This window comes from Ranitomeya variabilis, chromosome 1 (genome assembly GCF_051348905.1).
Source record: "Ranitomeya variabilis isolate aRanVar5 chromosome 1, aRanVar5.hap1, whole genome shotgun sequence".
Classification (NCBI taxonomy): Eukaryota; Metazoa; Chordata; class Amphibia; order Anura; family Dendrobatidae; genus Ranitomeya; species Ranitomeya variabilis.
In genome coordinates, this window is record NC_135232.1 from 261,525,429 (window position 1) to 261,541,657 (window position 16,229).

General features: G+C 40.5%; 1 protein-coding gene across 5 annotated transcripts in view; it reads right to left on the reverse strand.

The window, feature by feature from the left end:
- Positions 1-5,862: 5,862 nt before the first annotated feature.
- Positions 5,863-16,229, reverse strand: part of SEPTIN5 (septin 5) — a 98,946-nt gene continuing 88,579 nt past the window's right edge. For all 5 annotated transcript variants that reach the window (XM_077293406.1, XM_077293407.1, XM_077293408.1 and 2 more), the window contains one exon: positions 5,863-12,095. In XM_077293406.1, coding sequence (XP_077149521.1) covers positions 12,039-12,095 — 57 coding nt within the window. In that variant the 3' untranslated portion in view covers positions 5,863-12,038. The remainder of the gene's footprint in view (positions 12,096-16,229) is intronic.

The window sequence follows — 16,229 nt, forward strand, 5'->3', positions numbered from 1 at the left end:
TGTCAGGGAATGATAAGACGGCACAAGGGTTTAAAAGTATTTAAGGCAGGAAACAGCGTTTAACTCTTTCCTGCGAAGGTGACACCCACTTTGAACCTCACACAGCAATGAATGGACAGAGGCGATTATGAACAGATAGTGCTTGACAGTGAATGAGAAATTTCCCCACCTCCAAAAAAAGGAATGAAAATGTCATGAAAAATTAGATTTTATTTGCTGTATATTGTATGTACTGTGTGTTTTTTTAACCACTGGAGTGGTGCCACTAATCTAAGTTTCCTGCCACTGATTTTCTACTGATCAGTCGCCGTCTTCTTCTGTTATCGGTGCCGCTCTCGTCAACCTTCTGCAGGTGGAGACCTGGTAGATCGTTCCAGTGTTTGCTATGAAAGTCAGAACGAGGCGGGAATAAGGTTCTCATAGACTTACCGTGACCAAATCGTCATGATCTGTGCTCTGCATGCCACTAATTTTATTTAAAATCAAACAACAGAGATGTAATTGAATTGCAGGTGTTCAGGTTTAATTAAAGGAGTTGAAAAAAAATATCCTGTGAAACAGGCTCAAAAGTAATTGGACAAATTAACTTTATCATAATTAAAATGTTCATTTTTAATACTCAGTAGAGAAGCCTTGGCAGGCAATGACTGCCTGAAGTCTGGAAGCCATGGACGTCACCAAACACTGGGTTTCCTCCTTTGTGATGCTGTATCAGGCCTTTACTGCAGCTGACTTCAGTTGTTTTTTGTTTGTCAGTCTTTCTGCATTAAGTTTTGTCTTAATCATGTGAAGTGCTACTCGATGGGGTTGAGATCTGGTGATTGACTCGGCCATTGCAGAATATTCCACTTTTTTGCCTTAAAAAACTCCTGGGTTGTTTTCTTAGTATGTTTTGGGACATTGTCTATCTGTCCTGTGAAGTGCCGACCAATCAACCTTGCTGAATTAGGTTGAATCTGAGCAGAGAGTATAGCTCTGTACACTTCAGAGTTCATCCGGCTGCTTCTGTCTTCGGTCACATCATCAATAAACACCAGTGACCCAGTGCCATTGGAAGCCATGCATGCCCATGCCATCACACTGCCTCCACCATACTTTACAGAGGATGTGGTGTGCTTTGGATCATGAGCCGTTTCAAGCCTTCTCCATACTTTCTTCTGCCCATCAGTCTGGTACAGGTTGATCGTAGTTTCATCTGTCCAATGCTTTTTCAGAACTGGACTGGCTTCTTTAGATATTTTTTTGGCAAAGTTAATTCAGACCTTTCTATTTTAAGGCTCATTAATGGTTTTTCAAAGAAGTAACTCTACAACCGACCATCAGTTGATGGGCCATGTGACTATTTAAAGGGAGGTGGGAGTGGTTACCAACCAACATCAGCTGACAGCTGAAAAGAAGCTGCCAGCAAGAAACTGACATTAACTTTTACTGGACCAAAGGAAAAAATACATTTAAATTCCAGCAAACCCAGAGCTGCAACAAATTCCTTAATGATTTGTGCCAGTCAGGTTCATGATCCTAGCCTCAGCAACATGGATTCTATTGGGTTCATCATAGTTAACCCCTAAGGCCTCAAAAAATGTGTCAATTGAAAACCGTTCTGGGGCTTGTGGGGACAAAGAAAATGCCCAAGTCTGAGGGCCCCCACATTAGGGACATGACTATTCCTAACCACTGGGACACATCCCCTAAAAACTGGGGTTGAGGGGTAAAAATTAGACTACAGCTCTCCCTGAACAGGTTTCTGTCCCTCAAAAATGTATCAAGGAGGGCCACTGCTTGTTTGGTGGAGACCAACTGCAGGTCATAAAATGCAGACATCGCAGTCTCTACTGGCAGCAAAGAGCTATGGAGCATTTTCATAAAGCTAGCCACCTAGCCCTGCAACTGGGACTGTGAAGATTCAAGACTCTAGTGCTTTTCAGCCAGATCTTGAATCACTAGAAACATGTTCGCCACATGACCACAAAGCGTGTGAATGGGATCTATGCTGGCGAAAAAAGCAAAGTTCAGTTGCTATGTGACATTGAGTCATTGCTGATGGACAAGCCATGAGACAAAGTAGTCAGTAGGTCTGAAGTTAGATACCAGGCGGGCATGTAGCAGAGAGGAAAGACAAAGACATGGTCAGGTAACAGTCTGGCTAAGGTGCTACCTGGGAGTAGGGGCAGGATTCAACCCTCACAAGTAAACCCTGAGTCTCAGTGTCCTCTCAGCAAGAGGGATCAGGGGAGTTTGGTGATAATGTCTCAAAATGTAATCACCCAGCAGGGGGTCAGTCAGCGGAAGGGACTACCGATAGGGAATGATGGATGGGACACCTCCTGAGCTCCAACTTGAGCCTGTCCCTGCACTCCTCTAATGCCCTAAGTGGGTCCTTCCCCCTGCCCTATCACGAACCTCATACCTTGTCTGTCTTGTGTTTGTCACCACTCCCTGTGATGGACCATCTGCAGTGGTGAGGCTCACGCCCTTGCCGGCCATTGCACTAGCAAGAGCAGTGTAAGGTGACAGTGAAGGGGGGCAAGGACCTGCTTAAGGCATTAGGGGAGTGCAGGGACAGGCTAAGGTATATTCCCCCCCCACCCAAAGCTGGGGGATTTTGGCACTTTCAGTCACCAGAGAAGTCTAGACAGGGAGTCTGCGTTAGCTTGCAGCTTCACAGGCCTGTGTTCCACATTAAAATAGCCATGTAGCCCTGAGTTTCAACACTTGGAACACCATTTCTGCTTCAAAATTTGGCCATCGAAGTCTTCATGCTGTTAAGAAGGTCGTTCAGGGGTACAGCTAGCATGATGAAATTCGGGATACCCAAACCTGTTTCTAGGAGACCGGTTCCGGACAATTTTGGATTGCCTCCACCATATAAATTTGTGGCTTTACTTTGCTTCTTCCAACGATGTAGCCCAAGTATTTTCACTTTTTCCCCCCATGGTACACTTCTTGGGTTGGAAAAAAAATGATTTGGATCTTTAAATACAAAAAAGCAAAACCAAATTTAGTGACCAAATAAAGTTTTTAGTGTGTGAAAATAAAGTAAATAGGACCCTAAGGATGATTTCAGCAAGAGTCAGAAACGTAATATGAACATTGCCTTAATGATCAACTGTTTATTGTGATTTGCTAAGTTATATGTAGCATTCTCATAGAATATATTTGGGTATACAGCTTATATACTCCTTATATGGAGGCATTTATGTGATCATTGTGGCAGGGGGTAGGAAACCAGAAGACATTCTGTACTCAGCTGATATTACAGAGCGCAAGTCTGTCACATAATCTTCAAACCACTTCCTCCTCAAGGAACAACTTATGACATAAATGTAACATTTTTGGTTTCCATGATGGATACTGTTCAAATCGATATTGCGGTAATATAGTGACTACCATTCTGGTGCTTTAGCAGTATACATAATAAAGAATGACGAGATCGCCAAAGAATTAAAGAGCTCCTTAAAGATAGGAGCAGTGGTTTAGGAAATCCGTTAGGAAAAAGTGGAGGACTCAATAGTCAGTTCCCTTTGTTTAAAGCAGAGAGGCTGGAGCTCAGTAACAGGGTGGCACTGAAAAGGGACTGCATATATGCTGCCATATTCCCTCAGAGATTGGGCTGTGTACACACTGCGGTTTTGCACTTGCTCTACAGTATACGTACTGAGTTTTTCCCGATGTAATGTTGCCATAGACAACCATTCCCCAGATGAAAGTTAAAAGTGTATTCTTTTGGCCTCCATCTGACAGATATGTGCCATCATACCGTTTGTTTAAATGAATAGGAAAGCGCAAATGACTGCACTTTTCCATACAGACGGTTACAGCAAAGAAAGGTATAAGGAGAGGTTTCTATATAGAGGGTCCCTATGTTGGCCAGATGTCTCAGCAAACTTCCCGACAGTGGTCACTATTGGGCACATACTACTATGACAGTGGGCACAATTACACTGGTCTACAAAAAATAAAAAATAAATTCTGGCATGGACTTTAAGAACAGTTTTAGACTAATTTGAGGGTGCTGAATTCAAATCTAATATTATAATTTCTCTATCACATCACGTTTTTGCGCTATAGGTATATAGCCCATTTTCATGAATTCCATGATAAATATAAGTAGTGTATGAAAAATGCCAGTTTATACGGTTTACGAAGGTAAATTTAGTTTTCATTTAGTCTCCCAATAAATGTGAGAATATCTTTGTTTTCTTTGAACATGCATAATTCCCATTTGTTATGATAACACCCTTGTTTTCTGTGCTACTGGGCCAGGAGAGCTACAGCAGAGCATTGGGTGAAAACTGAATGGCCTCAGCGACAGTTTGGCATCTGGCGATAAGAATGTCATCCATGATCCTCTAGTGGATAGGAAGGACATTGTCTTTCCTCCCTTACACATAAAACTTGGATTGATGAAGCAGTTCGTCAAAGCTCTCAATCACAGTGGAGAATGCTTTAACTATATATGTTCAACTTTTCCTGGTCTTAGTGAAGAGCAGAAAAAGGCTGGAATATTTGATGGACCTCAAATAAGAACACTTATGAGAGACCCAAATTTTATCACATCAATGAATGAGACAGAAGAAAGAGCTTGGAATGCATTTTGTAATGTGGTGCAGAATTTTCTAGGGAATAAGAAAGCAGACAACTCTGAAGACATTGTGGAAGAGCTACTAATGAGTCTGCAAAATCTTGGATGTAGAATGAGTATCAAGATTCACTATTTACACAGCCATTTGGACTTTTTCCAGAGAACCTTGGGGATGTGAGCGATGAACAAGGGGAGCGTTTTCATCAGGACATTAAAACAATGGAAGAACGGTATCAAGGCCGGTGGGACTCACATAAGATGGCTGACTATTGCTGGAGCTTGGTGAGAGACAACCCAGAAGCTGTACATCACAGATCAGCCAAGAAAAGAAAGTTTAGATAACTACCATTTGTCATTCATCTATGTGCCATATATATGTGTTTTTATATTTTGTAGTTTAATTCTGTACGTATATTTGATTTGCTTTACATAGACTTTGTAATCTTTGTTATTCCTTGACTAAAAATATATAAAATGTAGTACCGAAAATCATGTGTTTTTATCATAAAACATTAGGAGTAATTTTCATCAAAAATTAAAAATATCTCGAAATCCTGATGTGATAGCCAAAAACGGAGTTCATATTCGTAATCAGCAGCCAAAATTGACTTAAAATATGTTTTAAAACCTTTTGCCAGAAAAATTGCGTTGACCAGTGTTATTGAGAGTCTATACTAAGGTCTCATTCAGACGTCCATTTTTCTCACATACGAGAAAAACGGACCAATTATTCTGATCAGACTTTAGTCTGAGTATCATCAGTTTCTCTAGTACGTGGAGAGAAAAAAAAAGTTTCTCCACCATCTCTTATGTAACAGTCCATGAAAATCGGGCCACACTTTGATTCCATTTTTTCATGGACCCATAGACTTGAATAGTAGATTCTGCTCAAACACTCGACTCAAAATATCTCTGCAATTTGCAAGAGCTGCGAAAAATCTCATCACGGACATGTGAATGGCTATCTGGGAAAAACACGGATAGCCCTTGTACGTGAAAAAATAAAAATGTCTGAATGAAGCCTAACGAAAGTGTTAACACACTGCAGCAACGTTGCATTTAATGTCCAACCTCGTGGCTTTGATTTTCAGTTACAATTATAAGACCAAAAAAAAAAAAAACTTTTAATGATCATGTTCATGCCTTTGCATATTTCACATGCATCCAATTTGTTTTGATTGACAATTATTGAAGTAAATTTGCCAGGATCTCTATGTGGCTTCATGCACAATAAGATGAAGAAATGTCGGCAGGTCCCGAATATTACAGAAGAGACGGGATCACATTTTTTTATGTAGGTTTATTAGGATTCTCAGGTTGTAAACATTAATTACGGCAACAATCAGTATAACAAAATAATCACTGGGTGGATATGCACTGTAGTAGGCGGGTAACTTTTAGACAGTCGTACAGTAGGGCACAGGTTCCACCTTACATATAAGGTGACAGAGGCACCGGATTAACAGGCAGTGGGTTTGCTTACCCCTTCATTCCCAAAATATAAGAATGTCAACTAGTCAATGTCTATTAATATTATTTACAAGTATGGAAGAATGTGGAGGCTCTAATGTTAAAATTTCTAGTTTATAACCTTATGTACCTATTATTCTGCAAATAAGAGTTTATACCGACCAGTCTAGAAATTGAGAAATAAGTCGATGAGGAATAATAAATAGTCTCATATGTCATCTAACTTCATCGGAAAGTCTATTACAAGTAAAATTCTTTTACTTCACAGGACTTGACAAGAGCCGGATTATCAAATATTTGCAGTAAGTAGACGAACAGAGATGAGTTGGGCAAATACAGCTCTGGGATAGTAATTTTTTCAAAGCATGGTAAAATGTCTTTGAGAAACAGGTATTAAAAAGGGTTTTCTGCTCTTCTTTAAAACTTTACAGTGGGAAGACAGATAAGAAAAAGAAGGCATACTTACCCTTAAAATCTATCCTCCGGAAGGTCTCTGCCGGAATGAAAGAGATGACATCCCAACCACTCGCCACCTCTCCTTGCAGCCAAACAGTGGCCTCAGCAGTCTGGTCACTGGTGGCCATGCCATCTCTTCCGGTCCAGCAGAGATCATCAAAGTGATCACATCAGAGCGGAGGGCAGATTTTGGGGATTAGTATTCCTTTTTTTCTTGAAAAGCATGGCTTCCCCCTTTGTAAGGTAGAGCAGAAAATTGACTAAAAAGAAAGAATACATGTAGACAAACACATAGGGCCCAATTCATAATTTGCGATTATTTTTTTTTGAGTCACTTATTATTTTGCAATTTTCCTATGCCAAATTCATCAAAATGGCGCGGTTTTGCGAAAAGTTAAAAATGGTCTTTATATTTGTCTTAATCCTTTTTGTGACTTTTTTGAGCAAAAAAAATGCATGTTTTGCAAAATGGCACAAAAATTGAACCAAAGTAACTGGCATATAAAAAGAAGAATCTAGGATAACTGGAATCTGGAAAACCTAAATTTTACCCATAATGGAGATCATTAAAAAAAACATACAAACACATTTAAAACAGATTTGAAAAAAGGCGCATATTAACAGAATTAGGTGCAAATGAAAAGCAGACTAAAACACACCAAAAACTAACTAATGCAAAAGTAAATTGGGCCGATAGGAGTAAAAAAAAAAAATCATAGAATCTGACATCTAATAATGCAGTTTTAAATTTTACTCAATGGAATCATCAAGTTTGCTAATTCCATCCAATTCTGTCCCACAGTATAAAATCTTGAAGTCTGGTGACATTTTTGTAGATGGTTCACATAGAGAATTGTATACATGAAATACCTTGAGTAAATACAGAATTGTATACATGATATATTGCATCACTTTCAATTTAGAAATCAGGCGCAGATATAAAGCCAGATTTACACAATGAGAGCTGGGGTGACCACTCTGACAACCGCGTGTCCATCATATAACAGGACAGATTTCAATCTCCGGGAAAGTAAACAGTAAATGCAAGTAGAGATTCTGAAAATCATGTACAATAGGCACAGAAAGTATATTGGAAAGTTGTATAACTTAATTATACAAATAATAACATTTATTTGCTGTAACGGTAATATCCCTTTAAAGGGGTATTCCCATTTCAAGGTCCTATACCAATATGTAGTAGGTGTAATCATAATATTAGCAAATACCTCCAATTAGAAATGTAGTATAGTTATTCTGATTTGCTTGGTCTCTTACCTTATGTGCAGGCATTGCAGGACCTTAGGTATCCATGGTTACGACCACTGATATAGTGACAGATAGCTAGTTGCTAGTGATCGTACCCATGGATACCTAAGGTCCTGCAATGCCTGCACACGAGGAAAGAGACAGCGAATCAGAAGAACCATAGTACATTTCTGATTGGAGGAACTTGTTAATATTATTATTATTATTACACCTACTACATATTGGGATAGGATCTTGGAGATAGGAATACCCCTTTAAGGTTGGATTTACACATGTAGTTTTTAAAGCAGTGTTCCTTTTTTATACACAACTGGGCACAAACAGTAGAAAGCAAAGTCTTTCCTTAAGACCGCCTTCAAATATGTTTTTAGTGGCATTTTTTTCTACCGTTTACAAGAAAGAAGCATGAGAAGGCCCAAAAATATGCTGCGTTTTTAAAAAAGGAAAAGAAAAAAATGAATAGTTTGTAGTACGATTAGTATTTCACTATAGACAAAAGTAAAAAAACAAACAGGATAAAACGTTGTGTGTGAAGCCAGCCTAATAGTTTCCCTTTTCCTTACTAAAGAGAACCTTTCATCAGTTTGAGCATGTTAAACTGGCCACATCATGGAATAGTGGCTGCAGAGCTGAAGAAAACGTACGGTAGTTTTTATTTTTTAATTTCACCTCTTCATTGCATAATATCTTGCAAAGTGTAGGTTATAATTTGTTAGACCTCATTCACAGGTCCATGTTTAAACACATATTTGAAAAATTCATACCGGTGTCATCAGTGTTTTGCAACTATGTATGGTCCGTGTGCTCGTTTTTACTATCGGTGTGTCATCGGTGTTTTACACAGATGGATAAATTGTAAAGCTTCTCCTATTGTTTGCAATGGTAAATACGTACCCCACACAGATACATGAATGTAACACAGACGGCTGAATGAAGCATTGGAGATACAACAAAGATTAGTTATGAATCATTACAAACACTTCCAGATCTTCTCTCACAGTGCTGTCAGTTCTTACCCTTTCGATACTGGCTGCCATGAGATGAAATATGGAAGTGTTTGTAATTAAAAAATGACTGCAGCTACAATGTAGAGATACAGTAGAGCCGAGTTATGGATCTTTAAAAATCCTTCCAGATCTCATCTCACAGTGCTGTCAGCTCTGACCCTCTCCCCCACACTAACTGCCATGAGATAAAATCTGGAAGGGATTATAGTGACATAACTCAGCAAAGTTCTGTTCTTTTTTTCCCCTGTGTGTCCTTGCTTGCTTATGATTAGTCAACCCCTCATGCAGGGGAAGAAGTACATACCCCAGAGAAAAATCTCTAGTAAGGCCCAGTTGAAATATATAATAAATTATAACCTAAACTATACAAGCTAATATCTCAGCAACGTAGAGAGATAAAATAATAAAAAAATGTTTTTCACATCTTTCATATAGCCAGTTTAACATACTCAAGCTGGTAAAAAAATCCTTTAAAAAACGGTGTCAAAAATGGCATGTGTGAATCCAACCTTAGATCAAAACGACCAAGCAAATAATCAGTTGTGTTTTATGTCTGATGTCTATATTTAGGGGTATTATTTGTGTCCCTTAATGCCCCTAATAGGATAAAAGGAACTTGTTTCTTTTCCTATAGAAATGAATTTGTGTATACCAGCGTATAAAGCCAAGAATAAAATGGCCACTGATAACTACACAACAGAAAACTAATGGCATAGAAATAGGTATTTAATGTAACTGCATAGTACATTTGTATGTGACGAGCTGTGGACAGTGTGTACACGATCTCCAGGAGAAGACTATTCTCTCATGGTAATTCTACGAGAATATGAAAAATGATGGCTATGCAGAGTGCATGACACAGCTCTCAATCCCTTCTTCTTAACCATTCATGATCTGGGGCCAGCAGGACTTTGGAGATGGCCAAACACTTTAGACTAATTTAATGAAACCTGACAATTTGGTTTCCCTTGAATTTCAACATGCCGATCCTTTCTCAAAGCCAATAATCCACCACCAGAGGTGTCTGACAATGACACTCCCCTCTCTCATACAGAACCCATGCGTGCCCACCTGAGCCGAGCATACACGTGTGTGTTTGGGTCCAAGGAATAGTGTTTGACCATCAGCTAATGAATGTGTATGGCCACCTTCAGCTTCGGGTCCTATGGATTATTGCTCGAGAGCAGTAACATGGCTACCAGAGTAGTAAACCAGGCTTAGACTATCTCTGTATGTCTCTGATTTCATACATAACGCTGAGTCTCCCATCATATGCATGGAGAACCCTCCCAGAATCATTGCTGCATCAGCATATTTAAAAAGTGGTAGCTATATATTCTGCGATTGAGGAAAACAAAAAATTGTTGGAAATCTGATGAAAATCGCTAATTAAGGTTTTGATTACTTTATAGGTGCAGCCCTAGTCTTATTCTGTCCTTTACCAGAAATCTATATGAACGATGTGTAGCGCCCACAGCTACTGAAAGAAGGAAATCGATTACTCCATTAGTTGATAATTGGTAAAACGCACATAAAAAAACTTAATTGGATAATCATAATTTAGGAGAATGTGCGGCGTACGGTCAAAAGCTGCTCGGCAAATCTGCTTGCATTTACCATGATTTTGCAATCTCGAATTTGGCTACACAGCTTCTGATATTGTTGGAAATGTCATGCCTAAACCACATGGGAAAACACCAGCAATGTGTGTGATTTTCCAGACGAGTATGGACCACGGAGCACCCTACCTGCCAATGTGAATGTCCCATTGGGCGCCATAGCACTTTAGTATATAAGGTATATAAAGTAAAATAATGCATCTAACCCATAATCCAACTGTGATCTAATTAAATAAGACATTACATGTGAGCACCTCTACGGTAACAGAGGCGCAGAAGAACATAATAAGCAAAAAGCTCCAGAAATGTGATCAGCCCCAATCTGTAGTGCACAAGAATAGTGATATGGTTGGTCCCTTCCAGCTGGGGCCATAAATATACTCTATTTTCACTACTAAGTGTATTTAGTAAGGCAACCATCGTATAAGTATTCACTAATAACACAGTAGACGACTGCTGTTTGTAGATATGAATGTCTGAAAAGTTTAAAGGGAACTTATTATTGCTGAAACCAATGGTATGACTGTATAGGTTCTAGCAAAAAAATTAAAGGTTTAGCAATAATCTGATGTGCCAGCACTGAGAAAACAGGATTTAAATTAGTCTGATAGTGCACTGGGGGGGTGTCCAGGCCCAACAAGTGTATGAACATGCCCCCAATGAACTGTCAGGCTATTTTCCATGTGGTTTTAACGTTGATTTCTCAGCACTGCCACATCAGATTACTACTAAATTGGAATCGTTTTCATTGCTGCATTAGTGCCTATAGCGTCATACCACTAGTTTCAGGAGTAAAATTGTGCTGACAGATTCCATTTAAAGCGGTGTCCGTACAATGAGGTTGCAATAATGCTGGAAAGGTATTTCTTTGGAGAGAAGAGTCCAAATAAAAAAAGCTATCATTTTAATATCCATCTACATGCAGCAACTGCACCTCAATGGATGAACGCAGCCTGCTGGAGAATTCTGGAGCGCTGCCTGCACCTGATGACGTCTTATGGCGAAACCCAGTGTAAGCTCTGTGCATCCATCGCACTGCAATACTTCGTCTGGTGCTCTCTAATAATTAGCGGATTATTGGTCAAGTAACTGAGTAAACATTGGTACAGCAAAACAACAAAAAAAATAAGTCCTGAGTCCAAGAAACTGCAACACTGTACAAATAAAAAAAACACAAGCTTCTTGTAGAGCAGGGGTAATGTGTAGGTAGAAAACAATTACTCAGCCGCCTCCCTTCCCAAAAAACATCCCTTCTGTGTTAAGGACAGAGCCTTGTGGAAGATGCAGGATACTTAGGAATTATCACCCAGTAGGTCCATGGGTGCTGCAGCCGTCCTGTCAACACCTCGAATATGGCGTAAAAGATGGATATGCTGCAACTCATTAATGTATTGGTGATGATCATGGCTGTAACAGAGAGCAGACTTCAGCTTGATATGTGCTTGGCTCCATGAAGGGACGTTCTAGAGAAACGGGATGAGCCAACAGGGAGGAGTTCATATTGGACGGGTATTTGAGGACAATAAATAAGATACTGCAATGAGTCCAAGGGTACCACATCCATCTCCAAACTGGTCCTTGAAGTGACAGGTTGGGAAGCAGGCAATGTGAGGAATAAGTGCCAACAGGATAGGATCTTCATTGCTCTTGTATCTGCTGCTGCATTTTCTGCAACATTTCTTGCATTCTCCGCAGCTGGAAGAAACAAAAAAAGATTGAATCAGATAAACATAAGGACATTAGTAATCTCTAAAAAAAATGGAATGAAAAAGGGCAAGTCAAGAAAGAAAAAGACTAATAAATAACATTTATGACAGTATATATGTGAAAAGATTACAATTAGGATAAAAAGGAGAGCACAAATATAACAGGCTTATGAAAAATTCATTTGGTTGAGTGAATGGAGTAAATGGCTATTATAATGGCAAAAAAAACATTAGATTCATGTGACACCGTCTATAAAGAATAGCAGTAGGTATTGATTAGCCAAACTAGTTACTTGCCAAAACATGCATCATTCAGAAATTGCCTGTCAGATAGCTGTCATGACGGAAATCATGGAAGGTAATCCAAGGGCATGTTAAGCGGATGGCTTATTAGTGATTGATAGGCTAAATAGTCATGTCAGTTACTTCACTATACATGCATATGGATATGTATAAAGGATACCACCAAAATATCAAAAGGCATAAGTAATGTTTAGTACAGCCAGTTATTAGGAGATGGATCTTTCAGCAGCCAAAAAGAGGACAATCAAAATATTAATGGATAAAAGATGTAGCCATAACAAATCATAAACATATAACGACCCAGGAAAACACAACCAACGGGCGTTTCGCTGAGGCTTCGTCTAGGGTGAAAACCTAAAACATTATCTTACTGATAGAGATGGTGATCAATTCAGGGCCTGATGCAGCGGCCACATCAGTGCTCCATACCGCCAGACGGAAAACACAGAAACTGCCTCTCACCTCTTAGCATCCGTGTGCAACATCATCGTTGCAATGTGACTCACATGTGACTTCGTGCCAGGCCAGCTAATCAAAAGAAGACCTGTGCATGTCGGTGGGTAGGAGGCAGTTCACAGGTCTTTCTGTCTGGCGGTCACAGATAACTGATGTGGCTCATTGACCAGGTCCTGAAAATTAATATGTACCACCCCTACTTACTGAAAGTAAGCTATAAGATACACTGGATAAAGTGGCTATACTCTTACTGTAGATATTTTTCAGTGGAACCTGCTCATTTTGACACACAAAAATCTAATTTACATCAGTCTGCTAACGTCTACTGTGGGTAGAAATAAGGAACAAATATATAATTTAAAAAAAACAGGTTAACCAGTATAATCCACTGTCACTCCTGGTCCCTGACATTTTTTTTACTATACAACAGCATATGACTACTTTAGCCAATCACTTGCCTCAGAACATAGAGCATTAGCACTGGAGCCTTGCGCATTTAACAGGTATTTCTTGCTCTTAACCCATTTATAAAAAAAAATCCTGGACAAACCTTTTAAAATCAACTATGTCCAAATCTTAAATGTTAAGGCTTCAAAGAGGTTGTAGAAGAAAATAAATATTGTCTTTCCAAAAACATGGGCACTCATGTCCCAGGGCTGTGTGTTGTTCCAACTCAGCACCATTTACTTGAATATCAGTTAAAGAGATTGTCCAAGACTTTGTTTTTATACAATGAACCTAATATGACTGTACAAGATTGGGGAAAGGGGCCCTGCACCATCTCTGGAGCGGAGACCCTAACTATACCTGCTCCCAAAGGTACCGCTAAAGGTGAGGAGGTTTGGGCCTCCAGGCTTATTGTTCTCCTTTTATACCCTAAGCTGTCGCCACCCCTTCCCTCAGGAGGCCTGGGACAAAAATGCTAGTGTGTGAACAGGTAAGACAAACAAGGATAACAAAAAGCAACTAACCTATACAACACTCACCAAAGGTAGTGAGGAATATAGGGAGGGGTAGAAAAGTACAAAAACCAAATGGCAATAGAACACTGAGGAAAACCTACACCCAAAAACCAGCATACAACAATCTCCAGCAGCAACAACTATCTCCAACTTTGGCACAGCAACTACAAATCAGGAAATAAACTTTCACTGGCGAGGAAAAGAAGGTGTGGCCAGATTTTATAGAGAGAGGAAATGAGCAGGTCAGGAGCAGCTGAACCAGCATAGAAAGGGTCGTTAACCTCTTCAGCACCAAAAGAAATAAAATCCATTTAACATGGGAAACAAAACACACAGGCTAAATAGAAAAATAGAAGACTTGAGTTTCACAATATGTAACGATTTCCCAACCCCAGATCTCCCAGAAGAACTTGACACACACGTGCCACCTAAATACTAACCTGGCGCAAGCTCAGAGCGGTCAGTGAACGCTCCTGAGGGCAATCAAGCTGCTCCACGTCAACAGAGCAGCTCTTCTTCTTCCGGGCTGCAATGTCAACAGCAGCTGCTCTGTGGACGTGACGTCAGTGGAAGCTGCTGAGATTGGAATCGGGCCCAACAACCAAGTAGCAACTACCTGCCTGTTAGTTCTTAGGCCTGTAGTAAAAAGAAAATTAAAATCTACCAATTTCGGTGGGAGTGGTAGACCATCTGATATAAGGCGTCTGGCAGCGGCTTCCTCCTCTGTCCCTGTTTAAAACACAAACGCTCATGTGGCTGAGACGAGTGCTTGTGGGTATGAGGAGCTGAGAGAGGTAGCAGTCGGCCAAAAATATGTTCTGCCGACAGTTATCTAATGTGTATGGCCGGCTTTACAGCCCATGGACATGTGTTGTTATTTGCAAAAACAAAAAGCAGACATTTCTTCTTATCTCATATGACAGCTTTACACTCCGTGTCACTGTGTATTCCTTACAATGCAATATTACAGTGCATATACTTTCAATGTGTTTTTCTTCATGGATATTCATACCTACACCATATCATCAAGGCTTTGTCTACGACTAATCCCCAGTATCAACTAATAATTCTGAAACCATTCCTAACGGCACAGGAAGGTGATTATCCCACCGTGTAGTCTTCAACACTAAACACTTAGTCCGATCACTGAACCAGTGTGCCACCTAGTGGCAACACATACAAGCTACAACCATCTCAAACCTGTATCAAGTTGTAGCATTACTGTACTGGTCACAGAATAAAAGTTGATCACTCGCTCCACGTAAATCTTATTTACATCTCAGTTAATAGTACAGTGGAATCTATAGGTCTGATGGTTCTAGTACATAGAACAAAAAGGACTTCAGTTTTGTCACAGGTTAAATGTGAACAGAAGACAAATTCAGTCCTTCATGAACATTACAATTTTTGTGGATCATAGTAGCTTGCCTTCTAAAGTAGGTATTAGTGATGAGCGAATGTGCTCAGATGAGGTGCTCGAAAAATATGCCGCAACACACGCAGGCCTAACAAACAGGCAATCCCTGCCTGTGTTGCGGCTGTCGAACAGCTGCGGGGACTCAAACATGTTTTTCGAGCACGCCGAAGACACTCAGTTACCACCTGAGCATGCTGAGATAACGCCTGATCCGAGCACATTCGCTCATCACTAGTAGAGATAAAAAATCTTTTATAGCACAGTATGTTGTAGATTTAAGGTGCATTTAGATATGACAAACTCATCCTGTTAATTACCCTAGTGAGCAACTATATAACAAGCATTTAGCGGTCCGCTGACACTATAAAGGGGATAAAATGAGCGCTAACAATCGTTCTCTCCTTTTTGCGGTTGAAAGAGCTCACCGGGTGCCGACTAGACCTCTGCCCCCTGGCTCCGCCCCACGGACCTTTCTAGCTAAAATCCTAAATTACAGAGATCGGGATATTCTGCTACGGAAGGCCAGGAATATGGAGGAATTGACTATTGACGGTAACCAGGGGCGTAACTACCGCGGTCGCAGGGGTCGCAATTGCGACGGGGCCCGCAGTGCTTAGGGGCCCCTAAGAACTCTGAGCTACAAAATGGGCCGCCGGCCCTTTATAAACCTTCTTTACAGGCCCTGGTGCGCGTGCACTCTCTCAGTGCATGCGCGATCACTGGTGGGACTGCACTTGTCCCGCAGCAGAGCCCCTCCACCGCAGAGAGCCGCACACCACAACTATGGCTGCAGCTGCTCTGTGCGCACAGGACCTAGGATGAGGTCACAGGAGGGGAGGAGTCGGAGTCACATGATCAAGGGCTTCCGTGTAGTGCAGGACAGTAGTGCAGTGCTGGTTGTCATCATGCTGGAGGAGGGTAAGCTTTTGTGTGAGGTCAGGAGGGGTTTGTGTGGATGTAGCAGAGCAGTGTGTGTATGAGGTGT